The sequence below is a fragment of the Poecilia reticulata genome, linkage group LG15 (genome assembly GCF_000633615.1).
Source record: "Poecilia reticulata strain Guanapo linkage group LG15, Guppy_female_1.0+MT, whole genome shotgun sequence".
Classification (NCBI taxonomy): Eukaryota; Metazoa; Chordata; class Actinopteri; order Cyprinodontiformes; family Poeciliidae; genus Poecilia; species Poecilia reticulata.
Window position 1 is genome coordinate 18,606,838 of NC_024345.1, and position 21,032 is coordinate 18,627,869.

General features: G+C 36.5%; 1 protein-coding gene across 3 annotated transcripts in view; it reads right to left on the reverse strand.

Annotated features, from left to right (window-relative positions):
- The window catches only part of eys (eyes shut homolog), a 175,276-nt gene that overhangs the window by 49,819 nt on the left and 104,425 nt on the right, over window positions 1-21,032 (reverse strand). For all 3 annotated transcript variants that reach the window (XM_017309078.1, XM_017309076.1, XM_008429846.1), the window contains exons 35-40: window positions 18,884-19,074; window positions 17,925-18,016; window positions 15,591-15,741; window positions 15,349-15,461; window positions 13,841-14,097; window positions 7,363-7,533 (exon numbers count right to left, since the gene is read on the reverse strand). In XM_017309078.1, the coding sequence (XP_017164567.1) occupies window positions 7,363-7,533; window positions 13,841-14,097; window positions 15,349-15,461; window positions 15,591-15,741; window positions 17,925-18,016; window positions 18,884-19,074 (975 nt within the window). The remainder of the gene's footprint in view (window positions 1-7,362; window positions 7,534-13,840; window positions 14,098-15,348; window positions 15,462-15,590; window positions 15,742-17,924; window positions 18,017-18,883; window positions 19,075-21,032) is intronic.

Here is a 21,032-nt window from a genome sequence, read left to right on the forward strand (position 1 = left end):
TGTGGGGGGATTAGTTTTTATTAGCTGTAAATCATAACCACTTAAATAAACAGACATAAAACCTTGAATTACATCAATGTGAGTCAGAAATCTACAAGTTTCACTTTTTAAATGGGACTCCTAAAATACTGAAACCCAGTTTTTTTTTTTTTTGTTATTCTAAACCATAACATGAACTGTATTTGCACTCCGTTTCCAGCAGAGCTGTAACTGTCTCTGAGTGGAAAGCTTCATCACATCTGCTTTGAGTCTGGCTTCCTCAACCACTATGTTCTTGATAATAAAACAATGATATGACCGCTGACAATTTATTTAGTCATTTGTCAGGTATGTAATCTGTATTGTCACAATATTTTATTGCATGACATAATTCCTGCAAAAAAGTAATTGCAATTTGCAAGTGTTGGACAGCTTTATGTGCCTTCATAAACTACTGTGGTCTTCATAAGGGAGGTGGGGGGGAACATTCACACCAGAACCAGACTGCTGTCTGAACAGACAGGAACAAATGCATGACAATGTTAGAATGCAGGTCATTGAGAGAGACTCAGACAGAAAGGGAACCTGCACCTCTTGTCTCGCTGTGAAGGAAAACGTGGCTACAGGGCAGGGGATTGAGCAGCAATGGTGCCCTGTTAGAGAGACCTTAAATGTTTCTGTGTTTCCAACAAGGCCTACAGGGGATATTTCAGCTGAAATAGAAGAAGTGACAAGGGAGTACTAGTCCAGAGAGAGCTACTGAGTAGGCGCGAAGTAGACCTGTTTGATTTTCCAAAGACAACAGGGTTAGAGCCACGAATCTCAGGAAGTAGGTTGATGTTGTGAGCTAAAAATAGTATCAAGGTGTGTGGGCTTGACAGCCTTGTGTCTTAGCAGTGTGCATGTCATCTATGCTGAGGTCCTGTAATGGCATGGGTGGGGGGTTTAAACATCAGCAATGAAAGCAGCTTCTAAGCTAGATGTTTCAAGGTAGCATGGTAACTGTAACCGAGATGAAAATGAAGGGGATCAATACAATTCCCATCTCTTTATGAGACAGAGGCTGCTGTTAGCTTAACATGTTTGGTACTCCACATATTTTCCAGTCTGCAATGCCACTAATGACAAACTAATAGTGAATGTAATGACTTAGTGTTCCAAATAAAAAATAATAATAAAGCACTGAATCTCAAAGACTTTAAACATTTTAATGAATCCTAAGTAAAAATGTGTGTATTGGAATTGTTTGTGATGCAGAAAGGAATAGACTGAGAGAAATTAATTTACCTTGGAAACTAAGGGAGAATGAGCCATAATGCATAAATTATGGTAATAATTATATTTATTGCATCCAACATCAGAGAGACGAGCAGAAGAAACACAAACTGCACATTTTTAAGAAAAGAACAAAATAATGTTAACTGACAAATTATCTAAACATGAAGAAAACATATGCGACTCCCACGAAACATAATTACTCATGACACTTAATCATCTAACTTATTTTCAAAACACCAAAGTAGAAGAAAGTCATTAGATTTAATGAGCAAAACAGCACAGTCAGTCATGCCAATTTTTATATCAATTTCTGACAACAATGACCTATAGTCTCCTCTTTTAGCAGTTGTTTCTGCATTGTGTCATAACTCATTTTTGGACAAATATTATTTTCAACAGATGTCAATGTTTTCTAATCTTTTCTTATTCTATTTTTTGTCTGAAAGGAAATTGTTTTGTGGCGTCTCCGTGGCCCTCTTACTGTGCACTGAACCTTACAGAGCATTCGTCCTTTTTGTCAGTGCCTGTCATCTGTTCTCTTTCCTCTCCTCTCCCTCCCTTTGTCTCCCCCCTCACAACCCACCTTCCAGTCTTTCTCCTCTCAATCTGACAATTGAAGTCCAGGGGGAGACTTGTGGATTTGCTTCGGGGAGAGTTGCGAAAGGGGAGGTGGAGAATATGGAGCACATTTGGCAAAGCGATTCCTCACATCTCAATGTATATCACTTGGTTTTCTTCTGATTAACTTTGTATGTTTGATCTCTGGAGAATTCTGCTCAGTTCCCATCGTCTGATTTGAAAAAGACAGCGTGCTAGAAGCAAGGAAACGTAACTAGATAAAAGCCACTGTGCAAACTGTCTGTGTGTTTTCTGAACGCTCATTTCTCTTCACCGTAAGGCTAACACTTTTCTTTTAAGCCTCTACATTATGTGGCACTGCGTTATTGTAAATACAATTAACTTACGTGAGACAAACAAGGCTAAAATTATGAGTTTCATGTCCAATTTACCAAAGTTTTCAAGTCTGATATTAATGACAAGAAATGTTTGTATGGCACAATGATGGTAGCTAACTGTTAAGTTATATCAGGGAGATTACACACTCAGCTATTTAGTTACTGATGATCTACTTAACCAGATATCTCCTTGCTCCAAATATGTGACACAACCTAAGACAGTGTGGAAGTGAAGCGATTTGGACAGCTTGACTTCAAGCACAAATGCACAGGTGACTCATCAGGATGTCATACACTGTTATCTTCCAGAGGCGCTTTATAATGTTCCATCTCATTATTGAGTTACAGTGACATAATAATTACCATACTAATATGAATACAGTAACTTTCTTACAATATTTGGTAGTAGTGAAGGAAAAAAACAATTAGTTAAAATAAAATGTAATGTATCACCACTCTGCATATGTTTACAAGGACAGCCTTGATGTGCTTTTATTGGAATTTTGATATAAAAGTCCAACACAATGTAAAACACAAAAATGATATTTGGATATATTTTTACAAATACATATCTGGATAGTGTACTTTCCGAAGTCACTTAATCAAACAAAGCAGAAGCCACCCCAGAAACATCAGTGAAGAATTTGTGAATAAAAAGTAAAATCTCAAATTCTGAAGCCATAAAAGAGCACTGTTCAATACATCACATGAAAATGAAAAAAGAATAGGACAACTCCACAACTACATGTCATGTGTGCAGAAATGTAGAAAATAGTTTAAAACAAAACATAATGATAACAACAACAACATCTTCATTTGTTTTTAATTTCAATTGTTGTTAATTAATTTCAAGAGAACGTCTGGTGAAGACAAGAATCTGAATCAGATCTCAAAAAATTAGGTAAGCATACATGGAATGGCATTGGGTTAAGTAAGATGAGGCAGACTGTGGGAAAAGTGATGAGAAAAGAAGAAAAGCTGTTGGTTTAATGTGTTGTTGCGAGTTTCTCAGAGAAAGGCAGCTAATCCAAGAAAGCACGCGCTGTTCCTGAGGGGAACATGGGAGAGCAGGATTGTAAGTATAAAGGGTTTTGTCCACAAAATGGGTTGCCAAAGACGGACTGTAAAATATAGGTATGTTTCCCGGTGCATAGCTACTGTATGTGGCAGAAAACTTTCACTGCAAATAACCCTGAACACATCATCTACACAGGTGGCAGCATCAGACTGTGGTCAGAGCTGATGCACTCTAAACACTTGTTAGTTATCATTCTATCTTAAATGCTGAGTTTATAATGTTTGGAAACAAGCTTGGTAGTTTTAGGCAAACATTGGTTCAACAACTGAGGCCAAACTATTTGCTGGGTTTGGAAAGAGAAAAATATGAGTCTTAAAACAACAAGAGGGTAAAGGAGCCTCCCAAACACATAGAGGCAAACTGTTTCATAACTAATGAGCCGCAACCACAAAAGCCCAATCACCTCTGGTTAACTGGCCTTGGAGATGGTCCAAGGTCAGCTGGAGGAAGGCCATTGAGACATTTAAAAACAAATACAAGTATTTGTATCTAGATAAGCAAATCCTTTGGACACATAAACCCTAAGAAGTGCAATGGTACTTGTGGTAACAGACTACAAAGTATTGATGCAAAGGGGTAAAAACAGATACATCCCAGAGTTTTCAGTTGTTATTGGTAAAAAGTATATACTGAAGATAATGTTATTTTTTTTATTTCATTTCTCTTTACCGTTATGCATCTTTGTAATGGTTTATCACATTAAAACTGATTTGAAGACATCTAAGGGAGTGGCTGCATGAATACTTTTGCAAACACAGGAAATGTTTTCCCACAAGTGTGAAAAAAATCTAAAACATCATTTCACCACAGGTGTAGAAGTTTTCTGTATTCTAAAAACACATCCAAAATGCAAGTAATTAGTGTAGCGAAGCATAAAAGCTTTGCTTTACAATTATACTGCTACTCTGTTCTGAAACCTTTTATTTAAGTCTGCAAAACAGTACTTCCTGAATAATGCATGCAACACTTTCCATAACTCAACCCACCATACTCAGAAAATAAATGTATACATATTATTAAACTAAAACACACATACACATATAGTCACTTTGACAAAGGTTCCTAAATTGAACACCTGTCCTAGATGTTTTTGAGGTAAATGAGAAAGGTTGGTGTGCTGGTCATAATGCCATTGTAACATTTCAATAGAAAGATTAAAACGTATATGTAAATACAATTTATACAGTACAAGGATCTAATAAAAAATTATCTGAAGAATATTTGTGCAGTCATATAATCTACACCAAGACCTCAGCAACCCGAAATGTACAAAACATAACTAGAACATGAAAACTGAATATTTTTAGCTGTCAAAAAATGAGTTTCGTAATTCTAATTGGACACTTGAACCAGGCGTCTGTCCTAATATTGATAAGGACTTTGCTAATGTGTATTCAAGGTTTAACTGATCTTCAAATAAACCAACTATACATAAAGCATCCATTACTTTTATGTTTCATGAGCTGACAGATTTAACCATCACTATCTTACATATATTTTTTTTGTTTGTCACTCAGCAGCCATCTTAGAAAGACACCGTCAGTCCAGAGAAACAAAAAAAAGGGTTAAGTAATTATTACTATATGAATATTTAATAGAATAACTACTACTAAAAGCAATATATATATATATAATGAACTATTATCTCAGTTCATTTTGAATGATTTTTGTATTCACTTCAAACATTAAATATACTCTTTAAGCAAAATGTACTTGCTTAAAATTAGACACAGTGTAATATCAACTTTTTGGCTCAGGAGGGCATTTTAACCCGGCCCTCATCTTCCCGTTATCATAGTTACTTAGACTAGAAAATCCACGTTGTGATCAAAGGACAGACATTTAACCCTGAGGTGCGCAGCAACACTTAACAGACCTGGAAATGTAGATCAGAGACTGCGAACCTACAGAGGATGTCACAGATAACAGGTTGATCTAGGCCATACCGGCAAGATGAATGTTATGATGTCTGTGCCCGGCTTGTGTGGAATAAATCACCCATGATCGCCACACAATGCATGGTGGTTAAACTTTAGTTGGACTTGCACCTGACTGGTGCAGCATGGGAGCAGACTCACAAAAATCAAGGTGGCTGCAGTTTTTAGAGCGAGGAGCAGCAACTGTAGTCCGGTGAGACACACGCTTGGATGTTTTTTTAAGTCATTAGAGGACCTATAGCTCAAGGCATGATGACCTCACCTCTAAGCTGTCTGGAAAAAAAATAAAAAATTACATGCATATGCTTTAACTTAATGTGTGATAGAAAAATCTGGAAAAGAATTATGAAATATTCTCATGCTTCAGCTTTTTGCAACTTCTAAAAAAGACGGGCAAAGGGAGGAGGGGGAAATCTAACGACTTTGCTCTCTTCCCCAAACAATGCTCTATTGTTAAGAGGATCTACTCAGGGTGTCTGGTCCCCCCCATCCCAATCTTCCTCTGTAACAAAGGGGTGTGTGTCTGTGTCTGTGCAGGTGTGGGAACAAAGGAACTGGCAAGAGACAGAGATACAATGTAGAGCTCAAGGTTGATGTAAAGGGTGAATGCAATGTTATCTCTAGCATGTGAGTGACCGGCTCTTGAGGATTCTTTTGTTTGCGTTTAGGTTATAGCTCAATCATCAGTTGTGAAACACCAGAAAAGCTGCCAACGTGCCCACAAAAGATGGGTAGAGACAGATTTCCTTCACAGGAGAACCAATCTTTCCTCCTCTCACCCAGAATCTTCCCTCCTTAGATGAAACTAAGTTTGAAATGTTTTACAGTTAAATGTAATTGAGACTTGAAAAATTTAAAATGTACTTGAGATTTTACCAAAAAAGCACTAAGTGTTTTAGTAAAGATGAGGGTTTTTCATTCTTTTTTTTCTCAATTTTTGTTCATAGCAGTCGTTGAAAATAAAATAAGTATTATGGATAAAAATAAACACCAATTCAGTAGTAATAATAACATTGAAATGAAAATGTACAGAATGTTTATCAAATTTATGCATTTCTTGATTTCTACCTTTATTGTTGTTGTTGAAAATACAAACAGCCTTTTAATTGTCCTTTAGATGCATTTTTTCAATACAAACAAACAAGCAAGCAAACAGGAACTGACTTTGCTAAAACAATAAAAAATTTATTTGACTGCTTCATAACCCAACAGCTATTCATAAACAGAAGAAAACCAACTGTGACTTTAAATTTAAAGTAGCCCAAAGTTAATCTGTGCAAAGAAACCCAAAAGATTTATAAAAACTCGTAGCATTATTGGCTGCATTAGGGTAAATCCTCATTGTATAAATAAATAAATAAATAATAATAATAAATAAATTGCAGACTTCTATACAGTTCTTTGTCAGAAGTGCTGACACCACGTTACCACTGTCTGTTTGATCAGAGTTTTATTATTTAATTAGTCTGTTTTGGATTATTTTTAAGTGATTTCACAACACTTTTATGCCAGTAAACAATAAGACTCACCAAGATTTGGTGCAGGTGCACACATCTTTGTCACACCGACATTCCTGCCATGACTCACATCAGAAAAAACAAACAAACAAAAAAACCTTCCTCTCTTAAGGATGTAAACTTTTCCTGGCCCATGCAAAGTTGGCTAAAAAGAATCATGTTGTGGCGTCTTGGTCTGTCATTGTGGAAATTCTGATTTGCTGTGCAACAGAGATTGCACATTTTTGGAGACTAGATTCGTGTCACTGCTTAAATGAAATTATTAACTAAATACATAAAAACATAAAACATATTATGATGAATCTAATTGTATTTGTTCCACTTTTTATGCACACTCCCTTACCGTTAGTAATACTGTGCTCAGCATATAAACCTAAACTAAAATAAACTGTTAAATTACCTTTTTTCTAGATCTAGATTAACATTTCTTTTCAACAGAACATTATATACGTCTTTACAAATATTATTTTGCTTGATAATAGCTGTCTAACTGCTTGCTTGTAATGTCGACTATAAAAAGATAAGGTTTTGAGGACTTAATTGCACCTTTTAGTGAAATATACTTTGAAAGTCAGAAAGTAAAAAAAATAAATACTTTAAAGGGAGACTGTACTCACTAAAGAGGACGGTGCCCTGGGTTGATCTTGTTTTGACTGTCAGATAGAAAGTTGTGTCTTCTGCTCCGGTCGGTCGATTGTTGCTGTCATTTAAAGGGTGTGGAAGAGATAAAAGAGGTTTCAGCTCCAGGTACGATGTGCCGTCAAAAGATGGGATATAGATGGTGGTATCTAAAAAAAAACAAAAAAAAAACGAGAAGAGAAATGAAACATTACATTAGAGCAAATATTTTTAATATTTAAAGTTTGCTCTAAAACCTGAAGAGTTAAATTTGTGTATCATCATTGCTTTTATTGCAGTGACATAGTAAATTCATACCAGTAATTAAACAGTCATAACAACTGGATGTGTGACAAATAAGGCTGGATGAAGACAAGTTTCTCTTGCAAAGGAATATCTTGAGGGGGAATGGTAGAAGGGATGGAAAAGAAATATATATCCAAAACAAAGAATTCCAACAGATATTTAAGATTCAGGCTCTGCAACTACCAATAACAAAGGGTCATGTGCATTAAAAACATTTTTAAGTATTTTGATTCCTGTAGTTACAAAGTTTCATAAGAGCGAAGTAAGCTGAGCAACCTTTTGGCACAATAGACAAAACTGAACATGTAGAAGCTTCATAAAAGCAGAATTAACAGACATCTAGATCTGAATGGTTTTACAAACCACTTTGCTGGTTGCTCCCAGCAAAGTGGTTTGTAAGTTTATTTTTAAAAGGAAGAATGGCATACCAAGTGAATGCAATGTCTATAAGAGCTTTCCCTAGTAAGGAGAACAACAGAAATTGCCTGCTGCATGCCTTTACAGCTTGTCTGTGAGCAGAGTAAGCAGAGCCCTGTCAGGGCTACGTGCTAGTGTGTCATTTCCCACTGGATGACAAAGGGTCTGATTTTAAGGAAAGGTGGAAGAAGTACAAGCTCAGGTCATCAACTCCACAAGCCAGTGATCATCTGCTGGCCTTTTACACAAAGGACACTTTACACCAAGTGGGTCGTTGGCTGTTCAGAAACTTGAAAGTCAGCTCAAAACAGCCCAAATGAGCTAAGGGGATTCTGCTGATAGTCACTGCAACCAAACAAAAATACAGCTTGCACTTATCTGAGAACTACTCCAAGGGTATTATGAGTTTCCCTCTATTATTCTGTTAACAAATAATTTTAAAACCATGCAACAGGAGATGAACCATTTGCATTTGTTGTGCCATACAAACAATAAAATAATAAACTCTACTTCCTGTTCTCTCTCTCTCTGTATATATATATATATATTATATATATATATGAAAAAAACATATTCCCAGTTTTAAAATTCACTGGAGGACCCATTAAAATCAGAAATACAAGAGGGAGCGATGAAGGATTCTCAGCAACCCCGACCTCAAGATACAATATGGCTGCCATGCATTTAAAATGTGGTGAAGGAATGGAAAGGATCAGCATTTTGAACTAACACGTTTGACAACTTGAACTGTTCACCTGTTAAAAGAATAACCAAGATTCCCATATCATTTTTCATATTGTCATCATCCTTTTTTTCTTAATGTGTTTTCAATACATTTTGAACCGTCTCTTCTTTTCCATGAAAAACAGTGTGGGTGATTTTTTTTTTTGTCTTTTTTTTTTCAGAACTTTATGTGGAATAGACATGACAGCCAAGGCTTCAAGTTACAAAGAGAAAACATCAGAGATGGTGTTTCCGTTGTGGAAGAAGCGGTTCTATTGGACCAAAAATGATGAATCCATCCTGTAATATTTGCTGGCAAATGTCTGAGCAAGGATGACCAAGCTGGCTCACTTTTAAAGACACAGGCAATTACAGAAACCACACACTAGATGCCCACAAAAAGAGCTGGCAGCACCAAGTCACAATGTTGGCAAATCAGGAGGCACACCATATCAGGTCCCATTAATGTCAAAGACAGACAAAAACAAGAAAGCTAAAAAAAAAAAAAGCCCTGATCTGTTTCTCTTTTCTGCATGATCACTTGTTTTTCCTGATTAAATTTATTGACGGTCTTTTTTCTGCTCAAGTTTCCTGCTCCAATTTGCATTTCTGTATTCGGTTTTCAGACAAAAAAAACAAAACAGAAGACACAAATGAACCCAACTCTTAAATGCAAGTTTATCATTTTGCCTATTTGCCACTGAACAAATAAATTATGACTAGTACACTGTAAAAAGAAATATGAATGATTTCTGAAGCTAAACTGGTTGAAAATTAAATGAGCGCATAAAAATGCAAATTAGATTAACAGAGCTGTGGTGTTTTAAGAGGGGGAAATTGCACACTCTCTTTTTGCAACTGATGTTAGACGTTAAGTAAAAGTTGCTGGAATGACACAAATGAGACGTACTGTGCACTTGGCATTTTATTTTCCCTTAGGGGTCAGCTTCCTATATCACAGCCTCTAATGTACAAGTCAGAAATAAACCCGGTGAGCTGTGGAATGAAGTCGTGATCAATACAGAGCAACCTTGAATAATTTTTCACTTCATTGGTTTCGTCTTTTACAAATACTACCTGACACAGGTGCCATTTATTACATCATTTTAAGATTGCTTTCTATTAATCGTGAGGCTGGACAAAGTGTTGTTGCAGAGGACTACATCCTAGAAGAAGGATGTATATAAAAATGTATTACATTACTTTGCAAAAGTATTGATATCCCATGCAGCTTTTCACGCTTTTTTCCCTCACATTGCAGCTACATTTTTTTAAATATATTTTATAGAGCTTTTTTATGATAAATCAACACAAAGTAGTGCACAATTGTTTTTTATTTATATTTGCAAAGGATGCATTAGTATTTAGGCACTCTTACTTTGATGTCATTAAATAAAATCCAATAAAACTAATTGTTTTAAAGCTGCAGTACATAACTCTTGTAAAAAAAAATATATATATTTTTTTTTTACGTATTTGCTAAAACTCTCACCATGTCATGACAGTATGTTGAGGCTTTAAATTTGTGAAACGATCAGTCTAACCCCCCACTTCCTCTTTGTGCTACTGTTGCTCTCTGAAGAAATGCACCGCTCCAGACCAAAAACAACCAATGAAAGCCAGGGTCCCAGCGCTGTCAATCAAACTCATGTACTCGCTCCTAAATGTTCTAATGGCGTAGAAAAAACTTGTTGTTAAAGAAAAACCATAACCATCTGCCGTCACCAGTGGTCATGCTAACTAGCCTGAATATTTACAACAAACTATGCTGTGGTCTGTTTGCCACGCAGTTATTAATTCAGGCAGAAAACAGTTGTGTTTTCTGGAGTTTCTGACAGAAAATCTAGTGGTATTGTGTTAAATCTTTGAGAAATCAAAGAACATCATTCCCACAGTCCTGCCTGATTTGTCCAGATATCAGTGAATACATGGGAATGTGGTCAGAGTGGATGGGAAGATGGGTGCGACTAAATACAGAACAATCTTTTTGTATTTTAAAGGCTATAAAACAAAACCTTTAAAAATAGTACACTGAAGATGATGTAGGGCTCAATAAATGTAAAAAAGTTAAATAATAATTTTACAGGGCACTGTTAAAAAACTTAAGTCTCTTACTGTTCAATTGCATCACGAGTTTATAACAGCAATAAAAATGAAAGTACAGCATAAAAGTTATTATAAACAATCAGCAGTTATGTGTCTGTAATAAAAACATCTTTGTCAGTAAGCTTTGTTGTCATTGGGATGTCGACTATTTTCAGCATTTCTTTTGTTTATCACCAAATTACTTGCTAAAAATAAACAGGTTGCATACCCATGTGCATTAATATATTTGTTAAAGATCTGTGCTACGTATCAGTGTTTCATCTAAGTCAGAAACCAGTCCACCTCTTTCGTCACTGGGTTGCATGATTTATCTATAATTAGCTCGTAACAGGGGTGACTCGCTTCACTGTTCTCATGTGGCTATTCCTTCATTCGACAAGATGTAATGACAAGATTGTCGCCGGGCAAAGTCGCTCTGTGGCAAATTTATGTTCAGAGACTGCATCAGCATGTAAACAGCCCCTGGACTTTTAAAGCGGGCTATGACAAACTCGCGTTGCAAAGCACATTGTTGGATAAGTGCTCAAAGGAGATTGGACCCTGTTAAACCTGAGACTGTAGTTCTTTTGAGAAGGAGCAATTCCTCAAACTCAGCAAAAGTGACACTAAAAGGCTACTTCTGGTATTTAAAGAATAAGCTTTTAAGTCTGACAAGTAGGGGAATAAGCAAGAACTTCTTTTCTAGTTGAGGAGGGGGAAGTGTGAAAGAATCATTGTTAGAATAAAATCAAACTGAGCATTTGATTGATGTTACGGCTATGGTGGAGGAAATGAATATCCTACTAGCATACGACAAAACAGTTTATCACATAATCTAAAGAATCAAAAGATGTAATCACCAATTGGTCTGGGAAGTTTTAAACTCTCCTAATTTGGGGAGCCACAAATGATATTTTGTTGTGCACCATTTGTATTTTCCTGAACTGAAAAATCTAACATTCTAGAATAAGTGAATAAAGAAAACAGCAAATGAATGCATCATTCATTGCCAGTGGATCTTTAGGCAGAAGAAATAATCTTTAATAACTAACTCAATAAACCAGCGTCTGAATCATGCAAGGGGCAGATAGCAGCTTCTGTCAACGTGGTGGTCTCCCGCAGGAAAAAAAACAACAAAAAAAAAACAAAACAAATTAGTATTAAAAATAGAAGCAATTTATCACAGTGCCTTCAGAGACAAATAATGCTTTGTAAATTAGCTAAACACCTGTAAATTAGCATTTTTAAGAAACATGGCAGACGTGTCAAATCAGGGTGCTGGGTGCAGGCGGACTACTCAGGCTCATGTTAATGACTGTTAGTGTTAGCTCAGAGGCAGGATCGTGTCAGCTCTGGGAACATGAGATTATGCTATGAGCATAATTTCCCAACACTTTAAACTTTTCTTAGGTCAACAATGTGGAGCACATTTGACAGTAACTAATGTTTACCTTGAAGTCTTCATTTAAAACCCATGACTGTAGGCGCAATTATTTCAAGTTCTTCACTCTTGTCCTGGCCGCTAAGCCGAAAGCCCCTCCTTAATAAAAGGCACATGGCAGTTTGCCAAAATGTACCTGAAGGACTCAGACCAGGTGAGGTGCATTGTCATAATGAGGCAATTGTAAATTTTTGAGGAAATATATTAATTTAATACAATTTAGAATAAGGTTGTAACATAAAATGTGGAAAACGTGAAGCACTGTGAATACTTTCCAGAAGTAGTGTAAATATTAGCTGATAAAAATAAGTTACATAGCTAATAAAGAGACTATATTGACAGCTAGACTACTTAATTAATGGTGGAAGATTTCATTTAAAATAGTGTAGCGTGACGTTCATGCTATAATGTTTTATAAGAAATAATGTATTAAAGTTATCTGTATCTACTTGTAGATGTGCATCTTTATGAAACGGTGTCACATCATTTTAATTAAGTTTTTACTGCTTTTTGTTTTTGGACCACTCCTTTGTGAGGTGTGATTGATAGGAGCTGAACAGGGTGGGGTCACATGCACTTTAGTTGTGTAGTGCACTGGGCTTGTTACAGTCTAATTAACTTCTGAACCTAACTTTCTTTCTATCCTCAACAGGATAAATGACCTGCTCCTCTTTTTAGTCAATAATAAGTAGATTAACACAACTTTATTCAGTTCTTATTTAATTTTCTCTGTGCTGTCAAAATACACTACAGAAGCCAATGTCAAACGCACCCAACCCGATCAGGTGTATAATTTTGGGTTGGGCTCAGGCTACAGATCAGGTCTTGATTGGTTTGTAGTTGCTATTGGCACAACTACAAACCACTGTCAACTTGCATTTTGACTATCTTCAAATTGACATTTAAGCAGAAATACTATGGCAAGTTCACTATCAAATGTGAAACATCAAAATCTCTATTTTTAATCTAATGTTTAATTTAGATTTTAATCTGTAGTATGAATTGGATTTTAGCTGTAAAATGTGAACTGTTAAAAGAAAAACTCCTATGGAGCATGTGAGGTACTAATAGCACCATCTTGGATTTACAATTTTTGTAGTGGGAAAATATTTATATCGTTTTTTGGTTAGAAAAGTGGGTGAGAGCTGTAGTAGCTGAATGCAGAACAAGTGGTCTAAGGTTGCATTCTCATTCTGGGTGAATGCCGAAGGGGAATATGAACATACAGCAATGTTCAAGCTGCTTATATGGATCTCTCATTTCATTTATCATATTTTGAATAATTCACATCACTCAAAATTCTTAATGCAGCTGACTCTATTACCCCTCATACTGAAACCTATTAGCCAAAGAGGCTCAGCATATATTACCAGACATAATTCGAAGGATGGCTCTTGGTGATACCACTATAAAGGTCACATTACAGCAGTTTTTTGGTCTGTGCTTCCTAAATCAGATATAATAAAAACAGAGTACAGGAAAAAGATGCAAATATCTTGAGGTACCTTTTTCACAAAAGGATCCAGTAAAATGGAGAGGACAGTGGCAGGAGGAAAGAGTTCTTCCATGAAGCTGCATCTGATGGAATGTTCCTCCGTTGTGGCAAAGGTCATCATGTCCAGCTTTGGGTTCATGCAGAGGAATTTTGGGAGGCGGCGTGGACAATACCAGGGTTGCTGTGCTTACCGTGGTAGGTGAAGCTGATGGAGAGGTCAGACTCAAGTAATTTTCTGTGGAGGCCACCATGTGATGTAAAGTATACCTGAAAGAGAGGATTGAGTAAAATATCAATTTAAAGGCATATGTATTTTGGGTGTAAAAGGTCAAAGAACAAAAACATCTAATCATTGTTTTGGGTCTCATAGTTTTACAGAGCAAAGGGTAGAGAAATACAGCGGTCCAGATAAGAAAAAAAGGTAGCTTTTTTATCGGCATCTCCTCCCAACTTTTAAACTTCCTTGATTCCAAGTATATTATCCAAAGTATCTACATAACATGCTTGTTTCATTATATTTTTTACATTTTCTCATAAAATTATTTGATAATATGGTTTATTGTGAAAAGATAAAGATTATGCCATCTTAAAATGTTGATCAATCTTTTTCAAACACATTCCTGTAAAGAAAATTACAATATAAAGAGAAATGTGTTTCCAATTGTGGATATTTATTATTTGCTTCATAGACATAATGATTTGTTACGGAATAATAAAAACGATAATTTATAATTTCATCTAATTTAAACAGTTCTTACCATTTTTCTGCCAATAAAAACAACAATAATTGTTAAGCTGCTGTTACACTGAAATTAAAATGGCAGTGAAAAGCTAAGCTTTATTTAGTAATGAATAAAAACGCAATACTTAAGTGTGGCTTATGCGTTATTACCCTACATTGCATTTGCATCAGGGGTTATGTTCTTTAATGAATGGGACAGCTTGAAACATTACTGACAGCAAAACACTGCGTAAAAGATGCATCATTATCAACAATGTAAAATCCAGACAAAAGAAAAATATTTCAGAAAGAAACTGGTAATCTTAGTTTAGCTTAATGACTAAACAGAATATCCACATATAAATTCTTAGTATATTTAGAATAACTGGGGATCAGAGTAAGACTGTGAGTGTCTTATGAAACACAGCTTCATGTGAAAGAAACTGTAAAATATAAAATAAAAAGGGCTTGGAGACTTTAATCCTGATTATTTTTAGCATGTCACAAATATTTCATCAAGCTTCAGCAAGCCTATTTTTTCCTTCTAAGAAAAAGTTGCCAAATTACAGTAGGACTAGTTTAAAAAAAACGAAAAAAAACAAAAAACATTAGTGGTATTTCAGAGTCCCTACATTCAGATTTTTACTTGATCTGGTGTTGATGCCAAAATAACATGACAACTTTTCTTTATCAATATCAAACAAAAAAAGGCACTGTAAAAAATAAAAATGATGAAAGAAAATACAAAGTAGCTGTTTCTTTTCATGTTTTAGTAATAGGGATAAAGTGTATTTTACCTGCATTGTTCTATGTTGCTGCCAGCAACTGCATCAGCTGTGTAGAAGCTTCTTAGGTGGTTAATTTCTATTACTTCAATGCAGCCAGTATAGTTGTGAAGAGGCTTTGCTTTCTTTAAAAGAAAATATGCAAAAAATATATTTTTAGCTTCATTATGATAATGTGTTGAACCCATAAAGTATGTTGAACCATATAATTTTGACAGCTAGTTAAACCGTCACACAATAATCACAAAGTTTACCTGATTGGGAATATATTGTTGTCGCAAACCACCTACAAAGACATGGTTTGTTCTTTGAATCATGTGTCCCAGCCAGTAATTACTTGCAGTGCTTTTAATTCTCGTGTTTCCCGATAGTGTCAGCTCTGCCTCACAAGGGGTCAGGTTTTGTCTGATAAGGCAAAAACATGTTAGGAAGATGCTGGCGCAGACATACACAAGCTGCCATGTCAAGAATATGCAACATACAGTGTCTTGTAAAAATTTTCACATCCCATGAAATTCATTACAATTCGATGTTATGACCACAAACGTAAGTGTATTTTCAATGTAAGATCTTATTTGATAGTGTGATAAATTGACCAGTGTGATATCTTTTTGCAGTTGCTTTATATACAATTTCCCAGAATTCAACACCATCTATCTTTCTTCCTTGTTGATATGCCCAAGAATTACTAGTCTTTGGCAATTTCCCTTTCCTTTTCTCAAGCCATCTTATAAGGCTCCACAAACTATTCTGGACCCACCCCATAGTCTCAGATTCCAAAACCAATTTGCCTTTTGGGAACAACAGGGGAACACAGATAATTACCTAAGTGCAGATTCTGGACTAACTAGCTGTAGCTTGAGGGTTCTCAGGCCACAGATACAAAGTCCCCTCTCTGCGCCTCCCGATGCCTCTTGTTCCCTGAGTAGAAGTTAGAAGGTCCGTGAAGCAATCTAGTCTGATTTGTTAAGCTGGTGTTGCAGGGCGTTGCATATGCTGGCTAAACACTCGGGGCACTTGCTACAACCTGCATAAGTCCTTCCTCCAAAGCCAGCATAGAGATGCGGTTAATTTAGAAGCAGTCTGCCAGAGCGGCCTGGCCGGCAGCCAGAGGGCACTGTGCTCACTGTCCTTGAGAAGTCAGCCCCACCGGGTTTCTATTTAACATATTGAAAAGCGTCTTTGACGGGAAGATATATTAAAAGTCTATAATGAGTTAGGCAGTGACGTTGAGGATGGCTGTGGTGGTGTAGCTCTGGGTCAAATCAGACAAAGATGGACGGAGTCAGCCATCAGACAATTACAAAGAATTTGCTTTGTGACACCAGAAACCATTTTTCCATAGAACCAACCCCCTAGTTATGACAGCTCTCTTTCTTGCAGTGTCTCAAGGGGTTGGAGTAGAACATTATGATTGATTCATACTGCTGTTGTATTTTTCTTCCAGGGAAAAAAAAAAACAAGGGCTGGGCCTTGTAGCCCCTTGAACCTGATTGGCCTCTCATATATTTAGGGCACAGCAGCTATTCTGCCAAGAAAACAAGACGACAACCTTCCCACTCAGTTTCTGTTTCTGTGGGAAAATAATTTGCTTTCCTTTGGCACTGCATGTTTGTTATCACCTTCAGTGTCTTAACTTGTACACATAATGTCATCTTCAGGCAACAAATTAATTTCTTTCTCTCAGTGGTGTGTTAAAATGTTTTTTTCTCTGAACAGAATTTTGATCTAAAAAAAAAAGAAAAATAGACTCTCAAAACATTGCAAATATGTCTCTAAACCTAATTTTTATAAGATGAACACTGACTGGTTCAGCTTCCGGCTCATACATAATAACTTTATGTCTTGAAACGAAACCACAATCTGTCTTATGTCAGATTATAATATAGAGCGGCTGGCAGCGAGAGTGCATGAGAAGTAACATAACTAAAGGGGCCACAGCCTCACTTTAAATCATTTAAACATTGATTTTGTACTTAGCTTTTGCTTGTTAATCTTTTCATAATGAAAAACTGCAAATGAAGACTTCAGAACAGCCAATAAAACATGGTCAGTGATCACTAATGCATTTTAATAGGCACATTCTAATGTTTGTTTCACTCCTTTAAAACATAAGCCTGCCGGTCCATTTGTTATAAAACCTAAATCCTTCATCTGGTAATCCCTGACAATTATATTGCTTCCTCAAGAGTTAGTTTACAACCCTAACCTGTAAACAAATCTGTGACATGTGGAAAACGTAGGCAACAAGAGATGTAGCTCAAAGAACCTGGGGTGCTTACACTGTAAAAAAATATATATGATTTTTGATTTTTTTTTTTTTTACAAGGACCTAAGTGGCTTATCACTGGGAACATGCATCCTTTTTCCTCAATAGAAAATGTATTCTTGCCTGAAGCAGATAAATATCACACTGCATCTCGTTTGATGTCCTGTACAGTAAAAGCCATGAAATGTTTCCACTGCTTATCCACTTCTGCTAGAACACTAACGCATACGAAGCGCTTCTCTAAAAAGCCTGACCACAACGCAGATCTGATCACAAATACCTACTGTGGCTCCGCAAGCTTAAATTAAGGTGTACATACCTAATATGCACAATGTGAACTCTGCCATCATCAACGCGACTTGATGCACTCATCCGTGTAACCTCATCTTCTTCATTGCAGCAAAAGGCATACTGAAACATTTGAGAGGAGGTTTAAGTCTGCAATTTGTGTTTGTCATCTTATGGTCTGTTTCATGCATGACTTCTGATAGCCTCATTCAGCAAATGTTTTCGTTCATCATCAGGAATAACAAAATATTCATGCTCGAGTGTGTGTTCTAAAAATAGATCAAAAATGTTTTATCCCTTACTCGTACTGTACTCCAGTCTTATTAAATAAAGCATAGCGGAAGTCAAACAACTAAACTTACGAATGAATCTAGTATCACCAGCTATTTGCATTCCATTAATTTAATGCTATTTTTGCACAAGATACATTTTTTGTGTATTGTATGCACCGAGGCATTAAAGTCCACTTCAGTGGCCTGTAGGACAATGCATTGCCAGCATCCACACATGCAAGAAAATAACTTCTGAAAAGCTGTCCAGAGTAGTAACTATTAGTTCTGAAAAGGTTAGGAACTGACAAATTAATTCAATTCAATCGACTTTATGCAATTACCTGTGTAATGCCAATTCACAATAAATGTCTCAAGGCACTTTTGCAAAACAAGAAATTCTCCTTTTCACTAAGATTCTTAGAAATCTCAGCGCAGAAGATTTCACTGCGCATTAAGAACACATTTCACAATAAACCCCCAGCAACTGTAATTATAATGCACTAGATCTCTCTCCAAGAATGGTCCATACTACAACAACATTGTTCTACTCTATTTGCCCTCCTATTTTGATAATAGTTTGTGGCAATATTTCTCTCATATTTTCAGTTTGATACTATAGAACAATATTCTAAAGCAAAAACAAACACATTTAAACCAGAATGACCAAACAGATAGCCATTGTGAGAACATGGAATATCTCTATAAAACCACAATTTACCTGCAAGACCCCATCCTGGATAAAGAGTTTCATGAAAAAGAAATCCCCATTAATGGGTCCTTGGTCGACATACAGGAGAGTTCCTTGAGACGCTGTGGTTTGAAATCTCACAGCGATGTTGTTTTGAGTTCCAAGGTCAACACCTTGAAACTCAAGGTATGAATTCCCAAAGTAATGGAGGTAGCTTGAATCTGGGAAAGAGATAAATACACAAAGCTTAGACTGTGGGAAAGGTTAAGGAGACATAAGCTATGTTACTTTATGAATCTTTAGAGTGCGATCAGCTGGGTTTCCCAATGGAACCTCTCAAGGAAAAAGCAACAGTAAGGTCAGCATATGCTACAGAGAAACATCTGCAGAATGATAAAAGCAAACTGACTTGTGACAAAAGGTGTCATGTCATTGTTTAGAATTTCACAAGTAATTTTGAAGTATTTTCACCCAAATCTACAGACAGTTAAATGGCCAGAAGCATTCAGTGAGCTGAGCCAGGCACAGCTCTATTGTAACACATTTTCTGCTTGGTGTAAACTATCAAGTATTTTCAAGTTGAATAGTTCAAGTTCAAGTAAAGTCATATCACTGATGCTAAAAGTCCTAGAGAAGTCATAAGTCTTTCAATTTCATCAAGCTGAGTCTAAAGTCAATCAATTTTGATTCACAAATGGTTATGAGATATGGACCATGACTGAAAGAATGGGCGCCTCCCTGGTGAGATGTTCAGGGAATGTCCCACTGGGAGGAGACCAGGAGGGTGACCCAGGACACGCTGGAGGGACTATGTTTCTCGGCTGGCCTGGTAACGCCTTGGGATGCCCTCAGAGGAGCTGGGGCTGCAGAGAGGAAAGTGTGGAACTCTATGCTTAGGCTCCAGGATAAATGGAAAAAAATTAATTAATGAATGGATGGACGGACGGATAGATTTCCAGGTGCATCCCAGAGGGAATATATAACCCTTTTGACTTACAAACGCATTGGGATTTGAACAAAATGAGCTGAAGAATATCCCTGGACACTAAGATGCTTGGATTTCCATCCTGGAACTGTTATCCCTGTAACCTAGTCTCAGGTAAGCAGAGGACAATAGCTGAATGGATGTAATTTTCCACTTTTATTAAATTATAAAAAATTATATACAACACTGAAATTAAGATATTCATGCAAGTTGCACTGTGCAACATTCCTCATCTTATTGTCAAAGCATACGATGTTTCATGGATGAGACTTGGCAATTATGGGGTATTTGATTGAAAGTTCTCCTCCTTGGACACGGTTGGGGGTTAGTGATGGAAAGAAACTTAAAAGACCGACATTGACTCCTGCATTAGGATCACTGATGCTCAATATTTCTAATTTAAAAGAAGCGGACCAAACTAAAGAAAAAAGTCAAAAGCCAGAGCCTGGTAAATGGATGAAGCAATCCCAGATGAAATAGTCTTCTGCTCCGTTTCCTTCTCAGAGAAAAAAAAAAAAACATCACTAGAGAAATCAGCAACGTGTTTTTTAAAGTTGATGCTGTGATTAACCAGCTGTTAAGTGTGAACTTATCAATACTTGTCGAATGCCAAGTTCTAATAAGCCAGACCCCTTTTGATCTAGCAGAAACTCCTTAGGGAATTTGGCAAGCCAGCTAACCTAAATACCCACATTCTCTCTAGGGAGCAATATTACCCAAACCCTGAGGAGGATCCTGGGATAACAAAAAGAGAGAATCATCAGGATCAGACCTACTGCGTTGCATGAATTAATCAGGATAAATGGATGCGGAAGCAGTGCCGTACTGTCTTCTGCTTTGCTACCGACAATGGGGTTTGCCAATGCTGATGATGGAAAATTACCCCTCAGAGACAAAGCTATTCATTAATTTTAAAGCCTTGTTTAGTCTGATGTAGTCTTTGATGCATTAGGAGGTTGCTGCCAGGAAGCAGCATCATGCCTCATTAACAGTAGATTTCAGTCTCTTCTTCAAAGGTCTACTGTTTTTACTATTACCTATTGCATTCACATTCCAGATTTTTGCACATGCCTTAGGTAACTATTCACGCCCTATCTAAATTGTAAATCTGCACAATCTTTCACACTATGCTCCATATCTGTTTTTTTTTTCACTGTTAACATAATGCTGACAAAGCAATTTTTCAACCCTCTA